Raw genomic sequence first — 20,305 nt, forward strand, 5'->3', positions numbered from 1 at the left:
CATTTGCATCTTGTTGGCCTTCAAGATCTTAGTTTGGAACATTTTTAATGCTGAGGGTAGAATGGGCATGCTCAGCTTACAAGAGTCATGTACCAAGTATGGCACAGACAGACGAGTAAAGAACACATGTAAAGTAACTGATGTGTTCCACATTTTTCTTTCAGAAGTCCTCTCAGGTTGCTTACCAATGCTTGTTTCTGTTCCAAACCTCAGATGATTTCATCTGTCTCTGGACTGTTTTTGCTACAACTCCACTGTCTCAGCGTGCAACTTCCCAGCAACTAAAGCTGATCAAACTTCTGTCTGCTGCTGTTCCCCCTCATGGTAAGTCAGCTCTAAAATTCACCCAGACTGGCTTTGAGTTTTTTCAGCCCATCAGCCCAACACAGAACTAACCTAAATATATATAAAAAGGTGAAAACTTTCTGGCAGAGAGATGGTATAACTAAGGGAAAGGTTAATGTAGGGCCAGAAGAAGTATAATAACAGGGATAGTAAAGCCAAATTGTTGCCACCAGTTGCTAGACTGGCATAGGCCAGGCAGAGTTTTAGCTTCTCCACATGCTGATCTTTGGTCATAGGAAAAAAACCTGCATCTCTAGAGTATGGCTGCATTCCCAGGAGCTACAGTGCAGTAAACCCTAGGGTCTGCAAGAGAATCTGGCACATATTTAATGAATATAAACACGATCAATCACAGGCGGGAGTCCGTGCTTTGAAAGAGTTTGATGTCAATAACTCAAACTTACTCTAAGCACCTACATCTTTCATCATTGGTACAAGCAGCACATGGATGGGGAACAAAAGTGGTAGAGTGGGAAAAGCTAACTTTCGCCTCTTCTGAATGTGCGGTCCTCCACTTACTTTCTGCACATAAGTACATTCTTGGAAGGCATTATTTCAAGAAAGATTGAGTCTGGAAATAGGCAGCTCCAATGGACAATATGAAGTGGCAAATTTCTGCCCCTGTTGGACGTGTGGATATTCACACAGGTACTGGTCACAGCAGTATTATTTAATCCCCAGAAGCACAGAGCACTGGCAGATGGTACCCAGCATTATCGCTACCTCTGACTCACAGAGTCCAAAGGAATCGCTTGCATCACTACTATTGTTATCTGGCAAAGCATAAAATTCAGGCACACATTTCACTTAGAGCACAAACACGACCTTTGAAAGCGGATTTTGAACCACAGCAGTCATACTGTTGTCACAGGAAACCAGTCTCTACTTGTATTAAGGCAGGTGTTCCTCCTGTTCTTGAGATAAAACCAAACCAAACAAACCCACTATCTTAATCTCTGTTATATCCACAACTGCCATTGCTCTACATTTGTTGGGCACCCTTGTTTCTGACGCAGTGAAACAGGTGCTGCTGGTAAAATGAGCACAGCAGCTCCGAGGCAGAATTTCAAAGTCAACCAGATGGAGACTGTAAGAGCACAGGAAGTTTTACAGAAATGGCTCAAGAATAGTTTGCAGTTGGCATGCAGACAGAGCTTGGGGTTTACAGAATACTACACATACACGAAATAAAACTTAAAATGTTGAAAGCTTCACAATAAAACTAATACATCTTTCATTCCAGAAACCATCAAATTGCTTAGATTAAGAAGCAAATCATGCTGGGACAAGATCCCAGTATGTCTTATTTCCAATCCAAACCTCATTTCTGTGGTACTTTATTAGCAAGTGGGGTTTCGGGAGATAATTTTCTGTGGTATAATCTCAAATCAGTTGTAGACAATGTTACATGAAAATTAACATCATTTCCAAATGACTGAGTCTTCTAAAGGAGAAAGTTGGGTATCTCTAACTATTTTCTACCATCACATAAATTTGATATTTTTAACAGTAACCACTTAAGGGTATCATTTTAAATTTAGTCATATAATATTTCTATCATTTGATATTTAGGGATGCTCTCCTCCACACTTGTGATACACTGCCATGTTTCTCACCAGCACATCTAGGTAACAATAACCTCCCCCAGCCAGAGAGAAATCTGAGCTATTGCAAATCTGCAATAGCATTCCTACACTCCCTCTACACCTCTTGCTTAACTTCTAGCTTTTCCCATTGCAAGCATCTGAAAGTTTTTAAAACACCCTTCTTTTCTTATTACTCACTAATCTGATGTGCTTCTGTGCTCCCTAACTGCTAACTTGTCCACAGGCAAAGTATATTACACATTATTATAGTACACATTACAGAGAAAATTGCCATTGCAAGAACAGAACCATTTTCTGTGAGAATGAGAGGATTTTGCCATGCTAATCTTGTAGTTTTCTTTCTTGCTTAATACCTCCCAGGCCCTTAGCATCACTTTTCCTCAGTGTGTGTAAATTGTCCAGATTTCACACTACACAATGACACAGCAATATTCTCAGTACCAGGAAAAAGGTCACAAGGGAATTTTCAAGAATAAGGATAAAAAAAATAGCATTACTCCAAACTGGATACTGCATGCCTAATGCTATGCATCCATTTGCATAATATTACAAGCTATTTTTATTCACAGCACCCCTGGAAGACTGCAGTAAAATAAGGACTGCAGTTCATCGAGACGTACACAGCTTTCATCAACCACAAGCACTGGTGGCAGTAGATCTACTTCACTGGAATTTATAACACAGACTGTAATTGAAGGAGGGAGCACATAGGATTTGGCGTTCGAAATCTTTCTAAGTGCTCACATTATGAAAGAATCTTGATTTGTATGTTGAATCTTAAGTTCTGGTAGCAGGAGAAAATACTGCTTAGGCCACAGAAATGGCTGGAAAAGAAGTACATAAAACCTCAGAGGCATTTCCCTACTGCCCAGTCAGAATAGATTTGCTAGTGTATTCTATACATGAGACCTTACTTCCTGCACTTGGGCTTTTGTCAATATTTGCAAAAAAAGTCTGCGTAAGTGCCCTTGGACTTCTGAATCAGCACAGCCTCAAGGCTGCACTGATATTCTGCCTGCGGCTCAGCCCTAGTCCCACTTCATGCCCTGTGTCATGCCTTGGGGCAAGGAGCAGTTTTTAGTATAAGTTTCACATTGCTGAGGGAGAAAGCTTGCAGGACATCCTTCTGCTCATTCTCTCTTGCTCATAGAAGTGTTCACCAAAGCACCATCACAGGAACAAACTGACTTGCCACACACTGCTGGTTGAGTAACTTCTTAAACTACTAGAGTAAAAAGGGGAAAATGGGTTTTTCAGCATGCACATGTGAATAGACAGCTTGTGTTTGCACATGTCAAATGAATTTTGTACCCTTGTCTTTCTGAATCTCCTTGGGATTTCTTGCAAACACCAACTTGATTCAGTTCAGGCTTTCTGATATTACCAAGATTTATGAATAGCTAAAGGGCAAGTGTCCAGAGGATAGGGCCAGTCTCTTCTCAGTAGTGCCCAGCAATGGAAAAAGGGGCAACGGGCACAAACTGGAAGACAGGAAGTTCCATAGGCACATGAGAAAGAGCTTCTTTGTTTTGAGAGTGACAGAGCACTGGGACAGGCTGCCCTGAGAGGTTGTGGAGTCTCCTCTGGACGTATTCGAGATCCACCTGGACACTTTCCCACACACCCTGCTGTACAGAACCTTCTTTAGCAGCAGGTTGGACTTGATGATCCCCAGATTTTCCCACAAACCCCTACAATTCTGTGATATGAAACCCTGCTTCCTTTGCTTTCATTCTGTTGCTAGGTGAGAAAAGCAGAGTACCAATCCTAACTTTTTGAATAGGTCCTTAAGAAAAGTTCTAACTCTTTGTGCTCTTACATTTTTATACGATCATAAGGAGTGGCTGAGACTTCTTTGCCAAAACACAGCAAAGTACAACCTTATCTGTCCCAACCATATTGCAGCAGCTCCTTAGGAGGGTGAGGAAGTATAGAAATAATGTTGATTTTTTTCTGCATTTAGTCTGGACATAACAACATTTCCTATTCCACCCCTTCCCTCTTTGCCCTATTTTACACTGACTACAAGCTTAATCATCGTTCTTAATTAGCTGGTTTTGTTTTATTCAATAAGGCCAAGAAGTACTACAGTGGAATTATTTACAGGAATATGTTATTGAAAATTATATTTCAGTGAAAAGCTTCAGAGCAAGGTAAGATAGGGATCTTGCAGGTTGAGAAAAAGAGAGTACATGACTTGCCTCAAACCTACTGATGCAATCGTGGTAACATTAATTGTTCAGAGAAATTAATCATCAAGTTAAACAAAATTTCTTCCTTTGAAAAGCCTTATTAATTACAGAATGAAGAACATCATCTTAGATTTTGACAGCTGAGTCGTCTTCAGAAAGAAAATTAGTCTTTCAAAGTTGCCATGACAAATTAGGCTGTTTGGAATCAGCTGTCGCTCTTAATGCAGCACAACAATTGCTACTGCATTTGTTCATTTGGAAAGAATGCTAAACCAGTGAAGATATCTGAAGAACTAAAACATGGCTTGTTTGAAAGAATGTCAGCTTTCGGCTGCAATCAACCACTTCAATTTACAAGGAAGAAAACAAATCCTCAAACCATTTCAACTCTGCTGAATTATATTAGGAGGAAGATATAGACTTTAATGAAATTAATACATTAGTGCTTCCTGAATCCAATTGGAGTTTAACTTGCAATTTTTGGCCATACTGAATTGTTGTAGGAAATGCAGTAATAGCTTTGACAGGATAGGGATATTTTTGGAACAAATGTTGGAGCTGGAAGAGCCTGAGCGCCACACTTGTAGCTGTTAACAGCAGCTCAGTGATGCAGTTTCATAGCATGATGCTGGCACCACATCACAAAGCCTACTTTTAAAAAGTTTAACACAACAAAGCACACTTCAAACTGTTCAGTTCTCCACCAGCTCAACAGCAAATGGCTTGGATGAACCTTGAAAATGAGCAAAAAGAAAACCAAGGAGGTAATGATTTTTTAAGTAGTATTTTCACTCCCCTTAGTCTCCCTCTTTCTTCAGCTCGCTGTTGATTGTAGCTGCAGAAGTGATGGCTCTTAGCATTTACTGGTTACACAGGGTTTGTTACTGCAGCAGTCCACACTCACCCTCACTTTGCAATAAACCTTCACCAACCCTCCTACCTCCTTACCCAGAGGAATTAACTCTTCATCACCCTTCAGCTTTGGCACAAAGTGCTCTCAGCTGTAGTTGCTTTTGTGCGATAATTCAGCTGCAGTTTTGAGCTGTAATTTTCTTTAATACTTATCTCTCCCTGTTTTGCTTTTTGTTAGTTTGTTTCAGCAAGGCACTCTGATTCTGCAGTACTCACATGAGCACTTGAGCAACTCAAAAATAAGTAACAGTAGGCAAATTCTGACATTACGATTCATTTACAATACTCATTTTCCTTACAACATGTAGGTCTTCCACCAGAAATTGCTTACAAACACGCTGGAGGGGATGAATGAGTGCAACATATTTATGTACGTTTAGGGAACAGGCAGGACAGCGCAGAGTGCCGATTACAGCGCTAGCCCTCCTAGCACTGCATAGAGGACGAGCGGTTTCTCAGCCGGCTCCCACCACAGCTCATCACCGACCGACACCAGCAGCACCGAGCTCCATCAATTCTCTCAGCGAACGATTTATGCGTCCTATTGGCCCCGCCCCCCGGATCCCAAGCAGCTTCTCATTGGCTGCGGCAGGGAGAGGGCCGAATGCGGGCGTCGGTGCGGTGACGTCACAGGGTAGTTCCGCTCGACCCCGCGTTCCGCTGCGGCGGAGGGCAGCTGGAAGCGGTTGGCGGCCGCGCCGCCGCCCCCCCAACCCCTCCCCCGCGCCCCGCGCTGTCAGGCGGTCCTGGGCAGCGGCGGTGGCAGGAGGAGGGGCAGGGAGCGCGGGCGGCGAACGTACAAAGAGGGCGGAGAGTACAGAGCCACGCCTGGGTCAGGTCAGTCCGTGTCGGCTGGGTCGGAGAGGGGGGACGCTAGGAGCAGGGAGAGAGCTGGCCGGAGGGCAGCGTGGCAGCGTGACTATGGCAGCGTGACTGCACCGTACCTCCGCTCCTCGCGGCTACAGGGAGGGGAGTCAGGGCTGCCGGCGCCTCGCCGTGCGGAGGTCGGGCGCGGTGCCCCCTGCCCCTCGCGCGCGGCCCCCGGGGGCTTTCGAGGAAAGGGCGCGGCTTCCTCTACCCTTCATGCCGGCTTCTCATTGGCTGCGTCTAGCAGGGGGGTGGGGCCGAGGCGGCCGCGGCGTCACGTGGGGCCGCCCCGCCTAGCACCGCGCTTCCTCTGCCCGCTGCGGCCGGGGGCAGCTGGAACCGGTTGGCGGTGCGAGGTGAGGGCGCGCGTGCGGGGGGCGGCCGTTGGAGCTGAGGAGAAGAGCGGCCGTGCGCGCGCCGAGCGGGCTGGGGCGTGTGTCGGCGGCGCTCTTTTGTTTGCCCTGTTTAGTGGGCGGCTCATCCCGTCAGGGCGCTGGAGTGGCGCCTCTGTACGATTACTCGTACAGAACGTTCTTACGTCTCCGCGCGGTGACGCTTCGCGGAGAGCACAAGCTGCTCACGCGAGGGGGCTCGTCGGCTTCGGGCTGCTGGAGGAGGCGTGCCTTTGTGGCGCTGCGTGCGCTTTGCCCGCGGCCGAGCGGGGGGGGGCTGGCGGTGCCAGCGGGCGCCTCCCGGAGCGCATTGCTGGCCGCGGGCACGACAGCGAGAAACGGAGCGGGCGGCGTGTTGCTGAAATGGTGCCGTTCCTCGTGTTTTTTTTTAAAGATCACGGTCTAAAGAAGCACTGTGGCGTGGGGAAATTCCTGCCTTTGAGCCAGCGCGGTGTGTCTGCATCGCCCCTGCGAGTTTGTTTTCTGCCCGCTGCTCGTACTGCAGTGCAGCAGGGCGCTGCTGGCTCTGCGGCCGTCCTGCGTAGCGCGCTGTGGGGCTGGCAGAACCCGCTGGCTGTGCGGGAGGGCACGAAGGGGTTGGTGCTGTAATACAGCTTGTGAAATTCTCGCCCAGTTGACGTCTTCATAAGCACGCCCTCTCACCTTCTGAAATTCTGGTGCTAAGTATAATAAAACTAAGTAGCGATAATTGGGTACTTTAAATGTATTCTGTAATATTCTGATGCTAACAGCAAGCTGCGAAGTCTGTTCTCCGTGTTAAGTTTTAATTGTGTGTGAATAGATGCCGTGCAAATCTGGGCTGCAGTGCCCTGTGCTAACCCTGCTCAGGCCAACGTGCGTCCTGCTGTCAGACGGCTTGGCTGCGATTGCGGCACCTTTCCCCTGACCTGAGCTGGACCTCTCTTGGCGTTGATAAGTCTCACCAGTGTGCGCTTTTAAGGTGGAGAGTGTCTGCTTAAAGCAAGGGACGTACAAAGCACAGCCCTGTGGATCTTGCTCTTTTGCTCTGTGTATGCAAAGCAGCACCAATATTTTGAAATGATTTGAGTATATGCTTGCTTTTTGCATTAACTTGCATTGGTTGGTTTGGTGAGGGAATGTGTGCTATTCGTGTGAAGGAGCCTCTTTGTACACAGGTTGACTGCCGTTCTACAGACAACTAAGCAAATTCAGTGATACGGTGGTTAAAATATTCTTACTTTAAGGACTAGATCACTCGAGGTATTAAAGTACATTATAGGATTATTGTGGTACCTGGGTTTCTAATTTAAATGTTTTCTGTCCAAGCACCTTTGAAAAATCCTGTTAAGTACATATGTAAAAATTTAGATGCCTGGAGAGATATATATATATATATATATATATATATTTTTTTTTAATCATTAAAAAGCGGCTTTGGTTGTATTTTATCCTTGTGGTGGGGGAAAAAAGTATGTTCTATGTTATCCACTCGTCTTTAAATGTAATGTTATTCAGGAGTTTCAGGACGACAGTTTTATGGCAGACCCTTCTATCAGTAGCATCATTTACTGGATAGGGTCTGCAAGGAGAGGTGCAAAGAGGTATCGTGCTGTATTTCAAGATAAGGTTGCTTTGCTTTGGCTTTCTCCTTGTTATCTTGCCGAATACAAATTATCCTCAGTGGATAAAGTCATGGTAAAGGGTCAGTGTATCATTTGATCTAGGTCATCTAGCATCTAGAAACTTAAGTCGGTTTAGTTCACGGTTCATCAGATGCGTGAAAGGGAGTGTAGTTTACAAAGCTGGATTCTCCCCTTGCACTGGCAGAACAGCATTTTGCTTCTTTTATCTTAAAGGTTTTTTTTCGAAGTTCTTATTTTCAACAGAAGACCTTCGTTTGTACCTCGCCCCTCCCTTTAGAAAGCTAATGTCGGTTTCTCCAGAGAGTTAGTCTTTTTCTTCTCTCTTTCCCTATTAGAATCGTAAAATGGTTTGGGCTGGGAGGGACCTTAAAGCCCACAGTGCAATTCCAACCCCCAGCTGCAGGCAGGGCTGCTCCCTCCTCCCCAAGCTCAGCTGCTCAGGGCCCCATCTGACCTGGCCTGGAGCAGCTCCAGGGATGGGGCACCACAGCTCTGGGCAGCTGTGCCAGGGCCCAACTGCCCTCTGAGTAAGGAATTTCTTCCTAACGTCTACCCCAAATTTCCCCTCTTTGTTTAAAACCATTCCTCCCTGTTCTCTCACTGTCAGCCCCTGTATAAAGTCAGTCTCCCTTGTGTACTGTAGTGCTGCAGTGAGGTCTCTCCAGACCCTTCTCTTCTCCAGACTGAACAAGCCCGTCTCCCTCAGCCCATAGGACAGGTGCTCCAGCCCTCTGGTCACCTTTGGTGACCTCCTCTGGACTCACTCCAACGCATCTTTCCTGAGCTGAGGGCCCAAGGCCTGGAGGCAGTTCTCCAGATGGGGCCTCGTGAAGGCAAAGCAGAGGAGGACAATCCTTTCCCTCTCCCTGCTGCCACCCCTCTGTTATACAGCCCAGGGTCCTGTCGGCCTTGTGGTCTCTAAGCACATGCTGCTGGCCCGTATCCAGCTTTTGTCCCCAAGTCCTTCCCTGCAGGGCTGCCTGCAGTGAGTTCTCCCTGTGTCTGTACTGGAGTCTGGGATTGCCCCGTCTTGAGATTTCGGTATGTTATTTTCCTGCTACTGCTCACTGTACCCAACCATTCTGCAGCCCATACAGACATCTCGTGGTTGATAAAGTCAATGTTTTATTCATTCTTTGTTAATGCAGTTGCCTAAAATGGTTCCTGTCTAATACGTGGGCAGGAAAAAAACGTAACTTAGAGACTTAGGAGCCTGGAGGCCTCTATGGGAGTGGAAGGGGGTGGAGGAGGAGGAAGATCACGTAATCTTTCAAGCCCGTCATCTTGTCCTGCAGGTATTGAAGTCAGAGCCTCAATCCCATTGGAGATGTTATTACAAATCTTACTTCAGAGAACGTGTCATTTGGCTTCATGAAAGCTGTGAATTTTGATGAGTCTAAAGTTTGTTCAGTGTTTTGTAAGCTAGGATATTATGTTTCAGGATTGTCCCAGATTATATGTTCATATAAGCCTGAAATACTGACTGCAAGATATGGGATGGCAAACAGCCGATATCTTTTGGAGTACTTGACTAAGGTGTGCAGCTCTGAATTCACTGGAAAGCTTAAGGAAGTAGTAAGTGGTGGGGGGGTGTGATGGCAAGGTGCGTCTGCTACTGCTGCAGTCATGAGGGGCTTGATGTACTCCAGAAGCATAAGCCAGAAGGCTCAAATAAACTTCAGACTGGGAATTATTGAACTCCGTGTTCTGGTATGTTTTGACAGCGACTGAAAATTGTCTTGGTTTTCTCCATCCGTGATGACATCCCTAACCTTTGCTACCTCATTTGTAGAGAAAAGCTGTATTTTGTGATCCATTATCAGTTGATTGTATTATACTGAAGGGAAGTGCTAAATGTTATGTTTCTCTTCTTCCAAGTACCTTTAGTGGCTGCTTTTTTTGTCACTTCCCAAAGTGATCCTTCTAGAATGAGGAGAGCTTGCAGACTGTATTTCAGGATGTCCATTACCTGCTGCCACTCTTACGTTCCTTCAGGTGTCCTTGAGGAACATGGAGATGTTTACAGGCTATGTTAGAGCAAAGAGTACAGTTTTTCTTTTCCATTTAGTGTGCACATTACTGTGCCTGAGGCCTTTGTTGCCTTTCCTGTGGGTGCATGAGGGAAGGTAAGCAATTCTCTGAAACTGCAAGATTCCTGGTTTCAAGAGGAAAACTTTATCTCCTAGCAAGGGAACCAAGGTTGCACATAACCATCAGGCTATTGATCTTGTCCTTGCCCTGGAAAACTTGCAGATAGCTTGTTTTATTGTGGGGTTGGCTGATGGGCAGGGTTTTTTGAGTCAGAGTTTGGAAGGCAGGTCAGTTGGGCTTAGGACTCAGAGTACCGCTGCTGTGCAGTCACCATCTGCTCGGGGAGCCTCCAGAAGCTGTGGAAGGTAAGGTGCTGCTTTGCAAAGAGAGGGTGATTAGAGAATAGAGCTGTGATATGGTGGTAAAAAGAACTTGTTTCTGTTGTGAAAGCAAGAATCTCGAGCTGAAGAAACACGTTTTTGATGTGAAGTGCTGGTAGGGTTGAGTGAATGTCTACTGGGTAGGGCTTGTGTATCCCGTGAGTAAATGGCTGAGCTTCACGCGAGTGTCCATCGCTCCCCTGCACAGGGGTTAGCTGCATGCCCTTACATCCAGCTGCAGGCAGGGGATGGCTCACAGGACGGAGGCAGTTGTTTGTGCCCCAAGCTGGTGTTGAGTCGTGTGTGGTTACAGCAGATGTGAATTCAGCTTTAGTGGTGTTGAACCCAGAGGTTGTTTATAAATGGTGGTTGTGCACGATCACAAGTCTATATGGCTGAATTGGTTAACACTTGCTAATTAGGAAATATATAACTTTTTTTTTCTTATTACAAAGCTGTTCCAACTTATTACATGACTTCTCTCCAGCAGTCCCTCTGTACACGAGCAGAGGATTTTGCTGTTCCTCCCCACCTTTAGCAAGGTGGTATTGAAGGCTTGAAAACACGTAGGGTTTAGAACATGGGCATCATCTCACCTACTGGTCACAGAATCTGAGTATTTAATCTAGGGTTTCTTGTCACTTCCCTCTAGGGATAGAACTCTGTCTTCTCAGAAGTGGTCATAGCTGGACAGTGGGACCTTTGGTGCTTTATGAAATTAAAGTGTTTTTTGAATCATGTTAAAGTACAGAACGATTTGTAGGTGCAAGATGATATGCAACAGTTTTGATTTATGATCTACAAGCAAATTTCTGCTGAAATACAGTTGCTGGGTGAACATATGTCATCTTCACTGTGCTGGCATTCAGTGCTCTGCTGGAGTAGATATTTATTTAAAATGAGAGGCAGTGCTGGAGGTGTGAACTCATGCTTGAGTCTGGTGGTGTGAACTGTAAAAAGGACAGAAAGGACTGAGTTTTCTTGTCCTGCTGTGCATGCCTTGGGCAGGTTGGGAAGGCCTTGAAGATAAAAGGCCTTTCAAGGAGAATTGTGAATTCTTTATGAAGTGAGTTTGTTAAAATTCCTTACAGTTAGTTACTGTTGCACAGAGAAGTAACATTGTTTTGTTAGTCATTTTGTAAAGCTCACAAATATATTTTAAGTAGATACACAGAATTTTTACAGCACCGAGTAAAATGCTTTATAGATTTGATAACAGAGGTTCAGATTTTCCATGAGTGGGTGGATGGTTAGTTTGGAGCAGAACAGACGTGCTGGTTTTGGGCTTTGTTTTTGTCAGGCTGAATTTTGAGTCATGTTGCGTGAGCGGTGGAAATAGGTTTTATACATGCTGAAAGCCTGTTCTTGCTTTGGGGAGCTGGGTTCAGGCCTCAGCTGACAGCTGCCTGTTCTGTAGCCTTTGCCAAATCACTTTTGCCTGCCTCATTTCCCTTTTGGCTCTTTGCAATTGAAGGGTGTCCAAGCAAGGACAGTGTGTGAACCCATCCAAGGCCGCGAGCCTGTCAGGGTCTTTATAATAAACACACGACTGGCTCGTATGTTCTGCTTCAAAGTGAAGCTTTTCTGTCACACAGCACCAGTTTTGAAACCGCAGCTTTATTTTTGGCACTGAAATGCTGCATTTTAACCTTCTCCTGTCTATAAATAGCTGCCAAAAATAAGTTCTAGAGCGTGTTGCTGTTAATATACAGACCACCCAAAGCAGGCACGTCCAACCCGCTGCCAGCACAGCTCCTATTGCCCTGCGCAGCCATGGCGGTGGCTCTGCCCCACCAAGTGGCCCGGCGTGGCTGCGCGCCCATCGCTCACAGCAGCCACACGGCTGCGTGCTGTTGGTGCCGGCTGGGCTGAAACGGGCTGCAGGAGGGTGCAGGGCAGTGCTGGCAGTTTTGGTAAGCGATTGTGAGCAGTGTGATGCTTTAGCTGAACACAGGCCTGAACGGCAACAAATACGCAGCTGTGCTTTCTGTTTTGATGAAAGAATGTGAGAATAGATTTCAAGATTGCTGAAAAAATCATCAAGTTTTTGGTGTGTTCATTTGAGAGCATCTGTTTTCAAGGATGAAGTATAGGAAAAGCAAAATTTCATCAGAAATCTGACAAGAACTCACTCAGAATTGCAACCCTTTCCATTGAACAGGGCTGTTGCATTAGGTCACAAAAATAAGATCAAATATCCCACTAGTTTTATGTTGTTGTTACCCTCTTTTTGTATTTTAAAAAATATTAAGAACCAAAAGGTTTTGTTACTACTATATCTGAATTATAAAACACATATTTTAAATGTGGCCCAAGACAATTACTTTTCACTCAGTGCAGCCCAGACAAGCCAAAAGGTTGGAGACACATGGCCTAATGATGCAGGCATGACCAAATTCACAGAAGGCATCTGCTCCTTATGCAGCTTCTGAAGTGTGCTTATTTCTAGCATTAGTACTTTGCATTGTTTGTTTACAGCCATGTTACTTGTGAAGCTTAAGTGCAGAATGTGTGGCCTGTTTAGGAGCAAAGTTAGTTATATATACATATAAAACCAAATCCCAAGACTCACATATGTTGCATGATACTGATAACTTGCATATGCTGTTGGTTTCAATGGTCTTTTTGTGTGTGTTTCCTCTCTCATAGAACAAGCAAAAGATGTAGTATGCTGTTCCTGAAATGTTGTATTTTTTTCTCTCTCACTATAGGAGATTTCAGCTTTCCTAAGACAAAAATTCTGCAAGTATGACCTCATCTCAAGTGACTTTTGAAGTGAGAGGACCATCAGTACCAGGTAATGCAATCATGCCTACCACAAGCTTTCCTTTTGCTATTGTAGAACTGGAAGAAAACTGATTAGAAGACCATTCAAAGGCTCTTTTTGTTTTCTTCAGGACTAAAGGAACATGGCAGTTCTAGTGTTAATTTACTGTAAAATGCCTTAAGAAATAATTTCGCACAGAAATACAAACAATTTCACGCAACAATTTTGTTGCTCACTCCAATAGCTATGGTACTTTAGAATTAGCATTCTGTCTCTAGCAGCTTCTTACTCAGGAGTATTTACATTCTGGGCTGTGATAATTAAGCATACGTTGATGTGTTTATTCTATATTTTTTTTATTGCTCACTGTCCCTGTTGAAAGCTCTGTGTAATGAGGTGTGACCTCTGCTAGGCGCTAAGGGCAGAAAGACGCTGCAGCTGAATTCCACCTTACGTATTTCAGAAGAAACAGCTGACAGTCCATCAGGTGATAACAACAGAGCCACTTGTTCCTAATTTAGATTTGTATTAATTTTCTCCTCTAGGATGCCTCCCATCCTGAAGGGTTTGGCTGATGTCGTATTTCTGCCTAATGTTACAACAGATAGTTTTGTTTGTAGAAAAGCACCTTAGAAATAAATTGATAAGATCCATGTCTCAGTAGGATTTGGTAACAGAAAGTTCTGGTAGGTTCAAGTCCCCATTTAATTCACAGAGTAGCAATTGATAATAACTTTCTGTTTTCAGCAAAATTTCCTGGCTTTTGGAACAGAACAGTGTTTGGTTTTTTTATTTACTATTGGCCTTGTAAATGTCTCTAAGCTCTGCTGCAGTTCTTACTGAGAACCAGTCTGAGCTTAAAAGTGTTTGCAGTTCCTTGCAGTATAGAAGTATTTCTGTAGCAGTTTTAGATTTTCTGTGGGGTCCCTCCTGTTTCAGCTGTGTTCTTAGAAATGGGAATCAGAGCTAGACTAACCCAGAGCCTATGCTTGACTTGGATAGGGGAATTAAAATGTTTCATGTTTTATTACAAGTATTTGTTAAATACATAGAACTTTTTGTCACACTTTGCTTTGTTATAATGAGGAAAACATATTTTTTTGTGTAATATAACTTCACTTTCTGCTGAGATGTGCAAATGGTTCCATTCTTCCTCCTGTGTTACTACCTTGCGTTTATCAATCCCACATGAGATCCTGAATCTCCTTCCTACCCACGTTTGTTACATTGTCATGATGTAAAAATCAGCTGTATGGAACTATTGCTATCTGGACATTAAAAATCGTAGCAAAATTGAAAACCTTTGTTTTCAATTCCCCAAACCATTCATCAAACACTGGGTTCTTCCTTTTTCTTTTATTAAAGTGGGTAGAAGCAGGAAGTTCTTGAAAGGATAAGTGACTTCATTAAATGTTTCAGTTGAAGGTGTTTGGTCATAACCATCTGGAGGGTAGTGCAGCAGTGATGCAGGTGTCCTGTAAGGGTTAAGAGCTGGTGCATGCTGTAGCCCCTGTGTTATTGAGAACGCTTTTGAAGTGGATGTAAGGTTAAATTGTGGTAATGTCATCTTGGCTCTCCAGGGCAGATGTGTCCACTCAGTGGCTCCCTTGTATACCTCCCTTTTTACCCCTATATCTGTAGTGATTAACTAGTTGATGTTGACACTGAAATCCAGCATCACATTATTTCATGTGTTGCTGGAGTGCTGAAATGCTGTGTCCGCGTCACTCAGTTTTCCTGCTGATATCACTGGTTCCTGCTAAAGGGTAAAAGGGCATCCCCAGCCTAGGAATAGTGCCTTATCTCACTCTAGTCAGACCACTTCTGGAGCCAACCCTGCTGATGAAGCATACACACTGGCATAAGCACATGGCATCAAGTGCTTCAGTTTTACTTCATCGGAGTGGGAGGAAAACTGTCACTGAGGTGACTCGTACTGTAGGTCTTGGGGCTGTCCCTTAGCAGTCAGGTGATCAAAGATCAGCTCACGTAAAGAAACAACAAACCCAAACTCGCAGGGTTTAGAATTGCCTTTGAAAAGACAATTCCACTTTCTGTATTTCTCTTGTGCCTTTCTTTGAATAATTTGATCAGAATTGTACTAATCTTGATGCAGCCATTCAGTGTAATTGTAAAGTGAGTGAAGGTGTGCCTGTATCTTGTTTCAGTGTTGTCTTTTGTGTGTTGTACGGTGCTGTGAGCATTCAACACATGTTCAGGTTGCTGCGGGCTTTTGTTTTTAGAGAAGGCTGAAAAGCTACTGTGGCTGGATGTTACAAAGGGGAATGTAACTCAGATTGTGCTTGAGATTGGCTGATATTTGCACAGAGGTGTACTGAATGCTGCTGTTTTAAAGGAATATTAAAAGAAAAAAAGTAACTGTTTCACATTTCCAGTCAGAAACTGTAAACTGTGTGGCATTCAAATGGCCTTCCCTTCTTCCTTCATCTCCCTCTTGTAGTTAAAAAAGAAAAAGACACTATACTGTGCCATAGAAGAGTGAAAAAGGTGAAAAACTTTGTGTGCAATAATGTACATTATAAGTACACCATCAAATCTTGTCTGTATTTGTATACTTGGACCAAGCATGCAAAAGGCTGACTTTTTTTAAGTGAATTGGAACAGAAAATTTTTATTTAGAAAACAAAAAACTGTAGTTAATGATGATCTCAAATTATTTCATTGAGCAATTTTTAAGATGAAATCCTTTCCATTTGTCACTTGTGTCTACAGTAGCCTTGTTCATAAATGAACCTCTTTTTAAATTAGATTAACCTGAACAGCTGGAACAAATAAACTTCATGTTAGAGGTCTGAGTAAACCCTCAGAGCTCTTATTTCAGGCCTGAAGTTCCAGCTGTGATATTTGGCTTAATAGAAGGCAGCATGTCTTTGTTGCATACACCCTGAACTTCACGTCTTCAGATTATTGCAGCTCCAGTGTCAGAATTACTGCTTTCCTAGAGTGAGGACGTGAAATCGCAATCAGAGACACTTTCATCTCACTTCAGTTAACATTGCTACTTGTTTCTCTGAGGCTGCTCGCTTACACATCTGTTCCTTGCTTTTCCTATTGGTGAAGCATGCAAGCTCTTGATACTCTCCTCTTTTTCTCAAATCCTAGGTTAGGCCGTAACTTCAGCTGAATGTCTTCATCTGCTTTTCACATTTAGATGACATTTAGATACTGAAGTACTTTTTTTTTTTCATTACATTTTAATATATAAGTGGTTCCAGTGCTTTGGTGGTTCTTACATTGCAGAGGAAGACTAAAAGGTTCAGCAGATGGTGAATAAGTGTAACAACTTCACATTTCCTCCTCACGTCAGACTGTTCTTGCGTGTAATAATGCTGTTGAAACCCAGTGAAAAGCAAAATACTACTTTGTCCTTTCCAGTTGTATTTATCCTTGTTCTTACAGTTCTGCATGTTGGTTTTCTATTTAAAAAAACAAACAAACAAACAAAAAAAAAAAACAGGATAAATTGCAATGTTAACTTTTATCCCTTGGATTCCCTAGAATTGAGCATTCTTGCACTATTATAGTCTTTTATTCTTTCACTGCCTGTGTAATAGAAATTGAAGCGTGATGATTTAATACTTCTTGCAAGGAAACCTCACTTTTATATCCAATAAAAACTTTAAAGCATGGCAATTTTATTTCACACAGGAATTATGCTGTATTTTTGTCTTGGGAATGATGCTCTTAACCTCTTGTTTTATCTGCTTCTGAATTAATTCATATGAATTTTAGAAAATTACTGTTTTTTGATGTGTTAGTACATGTGTGTGCTTGCACATCTGTGATTATATGCATATTCACACGTGTATGTGTGTATATGTGACCATTTCATTTTTACAAAAGACACTTCCCAGTGAAAACCAAAGACTTATTTTAACAGCAGTAATGTAAGAAAATGTGGGTGCCAACCATCTTAGGAGTTTTGGTTGTTCGTAGTGCCTCTCAGTGGCATCTTTGTGACAGAAGTGAAAACACTGTTGTGATTCTCAGTGGGAAGGGATAAGACTCTTTGGAACCAAAAAGAAGTTTGGATGGGTGGGCTTCTGTACACATGACAATTATTCAAATGTTTAACCATGTAGACCATAGGTAGTAATTCCATGTAGGCTGGAGTTGCAATAACCATGTTTTTACTTTGGTCTGTTCATTTTCAGGGGAGGTGTTTGCAATATGTGGGAGCTGCAGTGCTTTAGGAAGTTGGAAGCCACAAGCTGCAGTGGTTCTCCAGACTGATGACTGGTAGGCTGTTTTTTCTTTAGAAATCTAGAGCAACAAATTGACTCTGGTTCTGAGTTTGTCAACTGTCAGGCTACATAGGAATGTGTTTAAGAGAAGGTTTGACTTTGGTATGCTTTGCTAGTTACAAATGATGCTTGTACCATTGTGGCTGACACGTTTCAGAAGTACAATTGTAGACACTTCTAATAAGAGGTTGCTAAGGATTACTCTCAGTCTTGTAGTGGTGTGTTGATGCACACACCAAATTGTGGAAGATGTTTACTTTCTTCTTAACTGTACAAGTACTTACTGTGCTGTAGGGAGGTGGGAAGAAGAAGATAGTTTTAATGCTAAAACTTCTGTGTGATCTGTGCTCATATGAAAATGAGCTTATATGAAGACAGTCTAGCACTTCAGAGGAGTTCAGTATTTCCTTAAAATGGTACCCTTACCTGCTGTTATTTGTCCACGTGATGCAGGAAATAGGGTTGTGAGATACAATTCTGTCAGTGACTTCATATGCGATGTTGGATGAATTCCTGAATGATATCATCATGTTTTCGATGTCTGTTAAATGAGCGTGAGAGTTCTTGCTCCTGTTCAGCTCTTCAGATCTGAGATCCAACAGTGCACTTTCTGCTCTAAGTATGCCTTCTGAAAAACTTTCTTGTAGCAGTAGGCACTGTTTGATTTAGAACGGAGAATGACTGAACTAAAGAAGTAATAATGAATCAGAGTACGAAGTAACCTGTACAGAGCACTAAGCCTCACCAACTGTTTTGAATACCATGGTGCAAAGTCAGTTTTCTCATCAAAGTTGCAAAAATACCTGTGTATTTGCATGAGTGTTACTTCCATGCTATTTCTAGGATAGATTATTGTCCTAATTTAAAACAACAAAAAAACACCTGAGAAGCTACAAGTGTACTTGGTAAGGAAAGCTATATTTCAAACAAATGTTTTGTCTTTATTAATAAACCTTTTTTTTTTTTTTTTTTTTTTAAGATGACAGTAGAGCTTTTAAGCTAAAACAGTGCTTAGAATGTTGGATCAAACATCAGAGAACTGAAGAGAATAAGTGTTTTGAATTTATTATTTTCACAGTGAATTATGGAAAGCTACCATAGAGCTTCCCAGAGGAGTTCCTGTTAAGTATCGATATTTTAAAGGGTACTTCTTAGAACCTAAGGTATGTACAACCTTTTCTGATTTAAGTTGGCTCATTTTTCTGTGGAAAAATTTCTTCATTTGGAAAAAACAAAAAAAAGGATTTTCTGAGTTAAATCTCAGATTATAGAAAGAACTGTTAAATTGCAACACATGAAACATCAAAATACTTATGGAAATGCAAGCAATCACTTAAGGAAGTATCAAACTGCTTTTGGTTAACTCTGTTTTAGTGAGAACATCTTTTGTCTTTACCTGCTCTTAGTGCTTTTTGAAAATACCGAGGGTAGTGAAATGCCTGGGACTGTTGTAATAGCTGAAGCAGTGCGAGGAAGTTTTGCTGGGTGTAGTAGGGCTGTAACAACTTTTACATAGCATGAAAACACACAGTAGCAGGAGAAAGTGTGAGCAGGTTTTACCTTACTACAGCTTCAAAATTTAACTGCAGATTGTTTTGGTGAAATGTGAGATGGATTAGCTTGCTGCTGTACTGTGTAATTAACACATTTATCTCTCGGAGAAGATAGGTGGGGCATCCCAGTGTTTCCTCTAAGTTTGTATAGGTATTTGTACAGTGTTCAAGGCTAGGCTGGATGGAGCTCCAAACAGCGTGTTCTCTAGTGGAATGTCCCAGCTCATGGCAGGAGAGTTGGAACTGGATGATCTTTAAGGTCCCTTCCAACCCAAACCTTCCTTTGATTCTGCAATTTGCATGGCTTGACCAAAGAGCTACCGATGTGTTGTTATGGGTATGGATGTCCAAGTTGAGTGTGAGTTGAACGGATGGGCTTGTATACTGGTTTGTAGGTAAGGTAGCTGGATGGAGCTTTTTCATCTTCAGACTAATGAAGAGCCTGAGAAGTGTCCAGAAAAAATGTCAGAGTAATTTGGAAAAATAAGCAGCTACTCCTCAGCTGTTTTCTTTAAAATGAATAACAACTGTAATATATACATACATATATATATATATATATATATATATATATATATATATATATATATATATACACACACACATATATATATATATATGTATATGTATATAATATATGTATATATATATATATAATACATATATCTTTGCTGTCTTGCTTACTCTGTGAATGGCTCATAGGTGTTTACCTGGAACTTCAGTTTTTGTTTGAAATCAGGTTTTTGACTGCTAAGCTGAATGTGCAAAGGAGTTTGAGGTTTTGTTTTTTATATTTTAAGTTACTGTCAAGAGTGTATGAGGTCAGCTAGACTCAGTTTACTTCCACTGAAAAAGTATTTGACAGAGGCTTCATGGAAGTGCTCAGTGAAGGGTACTGATTTGAAGCGAGGCACGAGACCACTCTGCTTTTCGTTACATACACACAACAGTGTAATCTGAAAGTCATGCTTTTGTTGTTATTTTATGGGAAAAGAAGGGTCAGTAAGAGTTGTTTGTTGTGTTGTTTAATTTTCGAGGCTGAAAGTAGATTTCTTTCATGATTTACCAGCTATGATGGAACTCTTCTGTTTCTTGTAAATACCCTTAAGTTTAAAAGGTAAACAATACCACATGAAAAAAGTACACTTAGTGAGAGCAAATTTGGCAGAAAATGTGCTCATAGACAAAGTTTGCTTTAACATTTGAAAAAGTTTACAATATGTATTGGTGAGTGTGTTTCTTTAAGTAGGTGCTCTGTATCGTGCACGCTTTTTGTACCGTGTGATGCAGAGTCTGCCAAGGTAAGTATGAATTTTATGGAATAACAGCATAAAGAGCTACTGTATATAAAAAGGAAGCCAAAACACCC

General features: G+C 42.5%; 1 protein-coding gene across 5 annotated transcripts in view; it reads left to right on the forward strand.

Annotated features, from left to right (window-relative positions):
• Positions 1-5,692: 5,692 nt before the first annotated feature.
• Positions 5,693-20,305, forward strand: part of GPCPD1 (glycerophosphocholine phosphodiesterase 1) — a 39,927-nt gene continuing 25,314 nt past the window's right edge. The window contains exons 1-4 of one of the 5 annotated variants that reach the window (XM_048935156.1): positions 5,693-5,897; positions 13,063-13,148; positions 17,294-17,378; positions 18,462-18,546. In XM_048935156.1, coding sequence (XP_048791113.1) covers positions 13,100-13,148; positions 17,294-17,378; positions 18,462-18,546 — 219 coding nt within the window. In that variant the 5' untranslated portion in view covers positions 5,693-5,897; positions 13,063-13,099. Of the gene's footprint in view, positions 5,898-6,177; positions 6,280-8,166; positions 10,337-13,062; positions 13,149-17,293; positions 17,379-18,461; positions 18,547-20,305 lie in introns of those variants that run through there. The other 4 variants (XM_048935152.1, XM_048935153.1, XM_048935154.1 and 1 more) reach the window with 4 other exon arrangements.

This window comes from Lagopus muta, chromosome 2 (assembly GCF_023343835.1).
Source record: "Lagopus muta isolate bLagMut1 chromosome 2, bLagMut1 primary, whole genome shotgun sequence".
Lineage (NCBI taxonomy): Eukaryota > Metazoa > Chordata > Aves > Galliformes > Phasianidae > Lagopus > Lagopus muta.